Source organism: Alosa alosa, chromosome 6 (genome assembly GCF_017589495.1).
Source record: "Alosa alosa isolate M-15738 ecotype Scorff River chromosome 6, AALO_Geno_1.1, whole genome shotgun sequence".
Lineage (NCBI taxonomy): Eukaryota > Metazoa > Chordata > Actinopteri > Clupeiformes > Clupeidae > Alosa > Alosa alosa.
In genome coordinates this window covers 2,772,857-2,779,756 of record NC_063194.1, presented here as the reverse complement: position 1 = coordinate 2,779,756, position 6,900 = coordinate 2,772,857, and the positions used below count along the sequence as shown (strand labels likewise).

The window sequence follows — 6,900 nt, the reverse complement described above, 5'->3', positions numbered from 1 at the left end:
GTCTCCATTTTTTATTTACCTGTCTTAACCCTATTTTTGTGAAATTGTATATTACACTATAATTAACTCCATAAATTTCGCCTAAATTACTGGCTATGTTGAATAAAGTTCACAAAACAGTTATTTTCTTATTTTCAACAGTATGATTGTATGTCAGTATTATGATTGTATGTCAAACAATTAGGGAAAAGATCAATAACCAATCAGTTTCACCAAATACACATACTCCATTGCTGAAAGATAGCAAAATCACAGAATCACAGATGAGACCTCAAACAACATTTAATTAATTTACATATACACAACATATTAGATCTCACCTCCACAATTTCCTCATCAAAATCTACAACTAGTCTACAAAACCCTATTCTTACTCACCTTTTTAAGACTGCTCTCCCCGTCCTGGATAATGTTTTGCTCTAGATTATAAATAATTCTATCAGGGCATGTACCGCAGTCGTTTAAGACATCTGATATTAAGCCCTCCCTCAAAATTTCTTGAATTTCCCCTAGGGATCAATAAAGTATCTATCTATCTAAAAAACCTAGCCTTGTATCGATACTGGTCCTCCTGGACCTCAGCGCTGCTTTTGACACCACAGACCATGACATACTACTTAGGCTTGAAAATTTGATAGGCATCAAAGACTCAGCACTCGCTTGGTTTAGATCATACCTTCCTAACCGTCAACAATTTGTACAGGTCCATAATAAACCATCTACCCAGATTATGGTAAAATATGGAGTGCCTTAAGGCTCAGTACTGGGGCCCCTGTTGTTTAGCAGATGATACATAACTATACCTCTTCATAAAACCTGATGAATTAACCCTGTTAGCTAAACTTAAGAGATATAAAGACATGGATGATGAATAATTCCTGCTTTTGAACTCAGATAAAACAGAAGGCATGGTTTTAGGTTCTAAAAAGATGAGGGATATCCTATCCACATCACAGGTTACATATAGTGATCTTCCACTGACCTCATCCACAAGTGTTAAAAACCTAGGAGTTATAATTGACCAGGACCTAGCACTATGTAATCACATAAAACAGATCACCAAAACTTAATTTTACCATTTAAGGAACATTTCAAAGATAAGGAAGTCCTTTGGTCATTTCAAGGATCGACTATTGTAATGCTATTATGCTGGCTGTAATAATACCTGTCTAAAGAGCTTACAGCTTATTCAAAATGCAGCTGCTAACACACACAAAAAATATGAACAAAATATGAGCATTTTTACACTGGCTACCTGTTAAAAGTAATTGATTTCAAAATATTACTTATAGTTCTTTGTTGGTTGCCTGCATTTAAAAAGGACACCTCATGAAGACGCTCTTTTGTCTGCTTCTGACAGAAGAAGCACTTATCTATGCTGGCAGCAGCTGCTGCTGAACAAGTGTACAAAGTCCCTCTAGAAGGACTTGATGCAGTTGCAAAACAGGACAGCCCCCTAGACTAAGGTTACTGGTTCCCTAAACCACAGCAAAAAAAAAAAAGATCAGTTACACAGGAAACATTAAAGTAACATGCCGTTTTAATGACTTTTGTAACTACTTAGTTTGCAAGTTTTAGACAAAATACAATGTACAACTGTGGACCAAGGAAATCCAAGCATCACACAGAAACGGGCTGAAATGATGAGCAATAAACATACTAAAGATAAACAAACAAACAAACAAACAAACAGAAATACTGCTAACGTAAGACATGTTGCTGATTGACTGGTCTGTCAAAGCTCTGACTGTTGTTTCATTTAATGTATCTGTAACAACGATTAAACTCAGAGTTATAATCTGTCTTTTAGATGCGGTATACTCAATTGCATACAAATACAGATCTGAACTACATTAGCTGGCCAGCCAAGAGACCTACAGTACCATTTCCAACACCTAAAAGCCCTGTTAAACTGGTTTGGATGCATTTAACCAGTTTGATTGTTTAATACACTGAAACAAAACGCAACCTTGAAATCACTTCTGTAATTGCTTGTAATAAATCAATACAGATGGGTTTGATGAGATGCCATGAACCTCACAGAAAACACCATGCCATACTATTCAAATTCATAAATGCAGCTACAGTATATATATATATATATATATATATATATATATATACACACATATAGCTTTGTATTATGTTTTGATATAGGCTAACACATTGAATAGTGTATGCTTTGTTAAAGTATGTTGGCATTATAAACAAATGACCCAACATGTATATATTTATAAAAAATAAACACTTCTATCAGCCGGTTAAAAAAAACAATGACCTGAAATAAAAGAAATAATTACATTTAAAAGAAAACAAAAATAGGTCAATCGGTAGTTTTAGTTTCCTTCGCTTTCTTGTCCAAGCTGGGTGTGCAATCTTCCTTCGCTTTCTTGCTGGGTGTGCAATTTTCCTTCGGGAGTTTGTCAGCCTTCCCGTGGATGGGCAAATGGTGCCGCAGGTTAATTTTCTGGGAGAAGCCTTTGTTGCACACGGGGCAGGAGAAGGGCTTCTCGCCGGTGTGGATGCGTCTGTGGATGTTCAGGTTGCCCTTCTGGGTGAAGCTCTTCCCGCAGATGTCGCACTTGTGTGGTCTCTCACCCGTGTGGACGGCGTAGTGCACCCGCAGGTTGGCACTGGTGGTGAAGGCCCTACCGCAGTACTCGCAGCAGTGCTTGGCCCCGCTCTTGACGTTGGCCAGGGCGACAGCGCACTTGTGAGTTCTGAGAAGGTTCTTTTGCGGGAACACACTCTTGCAAACCCGGCATCGGTTTATGGTCTCTCTCTTGTGAACCCTCATGTGCGTCTTGAGGGTTTCGTACTTGGTGTATTTCTTCCTGCATAGTTTGCAGTTGAACTTGTTCTTCCTCTTTGGAGTTTGCTGAAGGTGTGCCTGAAGGTCAAATCTGTCAAAATAATTGAAGGACTCCTCACCTCCATCCCCTATAAAAGCTTGCGTCTCCAGGAAAGCTTGTTGTGAGGGGTTTTCAGATAGCCCTTCAAAGGCTATAAGCTCTCTGATCACTTCTTCCCCCTCTCCGGCCTCATACTCGTACTCAATTGGGACACAGTGTTGATCGTATCCCATGCAGGGAGCTGCAGCCACTGTCATGATATAGTTCCCAGTGGTTCCATCCAGGTTAATGAAGTCTGTTTCTTGACCCTCAGAGACTCTGGATGAGTCCAGCAGATTGTCACAGCCCTCAGTGGAGTCTTCAGAAATGGAGGCTCCTTCCTCCTTTTTCCTGACTGTGTCTGGGACATGTCCATCAGCGGATGATGTCTCGCTTCTGTCGGACACACAGCTTCCCTCTAAAGCCAAGAGAAACCGCTATGAAATGGTCTGTAAGTAATGGCAGATATGTGCTGTGAAAACAAGTTCAGTGAGTCGTAAGGACCATTACCACTAATGGTAACATAAAGGGCTGAATATGTGTAATCTGAACAGCATCATTACAATGTGCACATGCAAAAGTGACACTGCAGGACATCAAGAAAGACACATTAAAGGCCACAATTTCAAGCCCATAACATTTTTTGTCATATTCAACTATTATCGACCGCTAGCTGCCAATTTTGTGGGTACACTGAAAAAAATATGGTCTCTGTTCTCTGGGAATACTGAAGTTAGGGGTGTGCTACATTGGTGTGTTTTATTTGGTCCTTGGTTAAAATGTACATTTTTTTGCACAAAAGTATCTACTAATAAATGTAAACATAAACACAAACAAACGCTACTTCCTGCAAAATCCCTGACTGCACCTTTAACTGCAACACACACTACAACTTTTTTGCTGTTCAATTCAAAACCTGTGCGGTTCTTATTTCCCATGTCTAATCTACAAGAGACCCCATACTTAGTCAAACAGTGTATTAATTAAACCACTTTGTTTCCTCCTCCAAAATCAGTTAAAGGAGTAGTAGTCACATTGGTGGCCTACTTTTGTTTGTATATGTGTATGCATTCAAATTAAACTCAGGATATTTTGCACACACACAAAAGTATTTTTTTTATAATCTGTTGCTATCTATGCAGATATAGTAGCATACCACACAAAAACATAGTGAACACTCTCTTCTTAATAGACAACTGCATAAGGGCAGACACAACCTTTAGTTTAGTGCACCAAAGAATTGAACACGTTATCGTATTTACTCTTTTTGGTCGGAGTGCTTTGATGGCGGCTGCTGCTGTCACAGATGTCTACTTCTGACTCCTCCTCCTTTATGGTCAGCAGCTCAATTTGGTCTTGTTCGTCCTCCCTGCACTGTATCAGAACAGAGAAGCAGATTGGATCTAACGTTACACCCACATCCCAACTTCACAACAGGTGGTCACCTCCTTAATGATTTATTTGTGTGTAACATGCTTTCGTATGTCACACAATAACGATTCTTACTTACCTCATCCACAAAGTAATCAGAAGTACGTCCCCGCGACACTCCATCTTTCCATAGGTCTGCACACCACTCCTTCCCAAATATCCCATCGATTGATGGTGCACGGTTAAGACCTGATAAAATATTTTGACACAGAAATCAGGCTAGCTGCTAGCTGCTACACTGAATATATCATTACGTGCCGCGGTTGTGTTCATCAAACCCGATGTTAGAATTAACAACAATAGGCAATTTCTACAGAAGAAAGTGTTATGGTTACCTGTAACGTTATTCTCTTTCTCGACGCCTTGGTGGGTTTCTACCGTCTGTATTTCTATGGTATGGGTATGGTATGTCTTTGTACGTTCGTGTGCTCCTTTTTCCACTTGTCGCGTGATATTAAGTTCTATTTCAAGGTGACGCAATCGGTCTTGGAGGACTCTATTTTCCTCCATCACCCTTGACATTTCTCTTCTTAATTTCGACGAGTCCTCTTCGAAGAGTCTACATATTTGAGCCAAAGTCGTTTTGGTCATTATATCCATGATGGTTGTTAGCTGCATGTGAAACGAATCACACTTCGCCATCGTGAAAACTGTTATTAAAACCACTACACAACGCAATTGTCTTCGCACTACAGCTTAAGTGCTATCAAAACGTTTTAAATATGAAACAGCTATTTAATAGACGCACTTAAGTAGTATATTTTAAGTAATTTTGATATTTTCGCAATATCAACATAAAATCGAGTGAGACGAGTGGATGAAGGCGCCTCCAACTTCTTTTTCCGGGTTAGGCTGCATCACTTGACACTAGTTTTGTCCAATAGCCGAAGAAGATTTTTTTTTTACCCCCGGTCAGTTGCAAAAACTACATATGAAATCTAATTCAAGAGATCTAAGAGAGTTTATGCAGTTTGTTAGTCTACGAAAGATAACTACATGAATCTTCTAGTATTTTGGGACACAACATATTATTGTAATCGCACAGGACAGTATATTTTGGGACATAGGCTAGGCTGGAGGGCAAGGCTCCCAAGTAGGGCCTATTACTAAACTTAGCACAAAAAGTAAGGACATTTGTGTTTGGTAAATTATTTCTCTGTGGTAACAGTTATTTTTGGCAATACATCTTATAGCCTACTGTTGGAAAGCCTGTTCCCTTTCAAATGGTGCCCCATTTGTAGTATAAGGTACATGCACTTGTGGGATGAGCAGCAGAGCTGAGTATGTGGGTTGCGCCCATGAAAACATGGCCAAATCTTCTCTGCCAATGCCAAACAGCTTATTCTACCATTGACTCGTTTGGTGTTTGGTGGATTGGATGATTGAAGTTTGAAGAAACAAGACATATTGGCAATTTTACAATTTATTATGACCGCCGCGCAGCGAAGCGGCGGTCATATAGGTTTAGTCAGATTTTTTTTTTTTTTTTTTCTTTTTTCGCATGTCCAAATTTCCGTCAATGATTCCCGACACTGAAAGACCGGGGTAGACAAAACTTGGTGGGCATGTAACCCCATATGGATAGCATGGAACCATCGTTTTTCGTTTTGATCTGTAGCCCCCCACGCTGGACTGCACCCCCGAAAGGAGGGTAGGGCAGACACAGTTTTCTGTGAATATCTCGAGAACCGTAAGGTTTAGGAGGACCATTATTTTTTTTGTATGTTGATCTCAAGGGGGCCATGTCAACGCATTCCATAACCACTCATTTCATGTATAGCGCCACCTAGTTAAACACAAAAAGTAAAAATGAGGTGGTGTAATTGAAGGTATCTGTGACCTAACATAGTCAAACTGCACAAAATTGGAAGTGTAGGATCATTATGACACCCTCTGTATGCACGCCAAGTTTTGTGGAATTCCGTTCATGGGGGGCCACAAATAAATTAATTTATGTTACTATACACCAACTGGCCTGTAGGTGGCCGGAGACAGTTTTCTGTGAATATCTCGAGAACCGTAGGGCCTAGGAGGTCCACCTTTTTTGTATGTTGGTCTTAAGGGGGCATGTCAACCCATCCCATTACCACTTATTTCATGTATAGCGCCACCTAGTTAAAAATGAAAAAGCATAAAATTAGGTGTTTTCATCTCAATATCTCTGGCTGACAAGGTCAAAACTGCACAAAATTAAAAGTGTAGGATCATTATGACACCCTCTGAATGCATGCCAAGTTTTGTGTACTTTCGTTCATGGGGGCCTTACAATAAAATAATTTATGTGTACATTTAGTGACGACACCAACAAGGATTCCCGGACACTGAAAGACCGGGTACACAAAACTTGGTGAGCATGTACCCCCATATGGATAGCATGGAACCGTCATTTTTCGTTTTCATCTGCAGCCCCCGCTGGACTGGACCCCGAAGGGAGGGTAGGGCAGACACAGTTCTCTGTGAATCTTTTATGGTATGTTGGTCTCAAGGGCCCACATAAACCTGGCTCATAATCACTCATTTGTGATTCCCCTCCCGGTAAAAATGAAAATCAGTAGGATTAAAAGAAAGCCAAAATAAA

The 6,900-nt window shown here is 40.0% G+C and overlaps 1 protein-coding gene across 1 annotated transcript; it reads right to left on the bottom strand.

Annotated features, from left to right (window-relative positions):
* Positions 1–1,522: 1,522 nt before the first annotated feature.
* LOC125296064 (zinc finger protein 600-like) lies at positions 1,523–5,161 on the bottom strand. Its single transcript, XM_048245722.1, has 4 exons — positions 4,658–5,161; positions 4,402–4,511; positions 4,154–4,265; positions 1,523–3,309 (listed from the first exon to the last, which is right to left on the bottom strand). Exons 1-4 carry the CDS (start codon positions 4,962–4,964, stop codon positions 2,324–2,326), a joined length of 1,515 nt encoding a protein of 504 aa, XP_048101679.1. The 5' UTR covers positions 4,965–5,161; the 3' UTR covers positions 1,523–2,323.
* Positions 5,162–6,900: the final 1,739 nt, after the last annotated feature.

Bases quoted from the DNA above. Each gene is read 5' to 3' on its own strand.
- LOC125296064 (XM_048245722.1), bottom strand. From the start codon at position 4,964: ATGGCGAAGTGTGATTCGTTTCACATGCAGCTAACAACCATCATGGAT. The intron at 4,512-4,657 runs GTAACCATAACA...ATATTTTATCAG, and splicing joins GAAAGAGAATAACGTTACAG to GTCTTAACCGTGCACCATCA. The intron at 4,266-4,401 runs GTAAGTAAGAAT...GTTCTGATACAG, and splicing joins CTGATTACTTTGTGGATGAG to TGCAGGGAGGACGAACAAGA.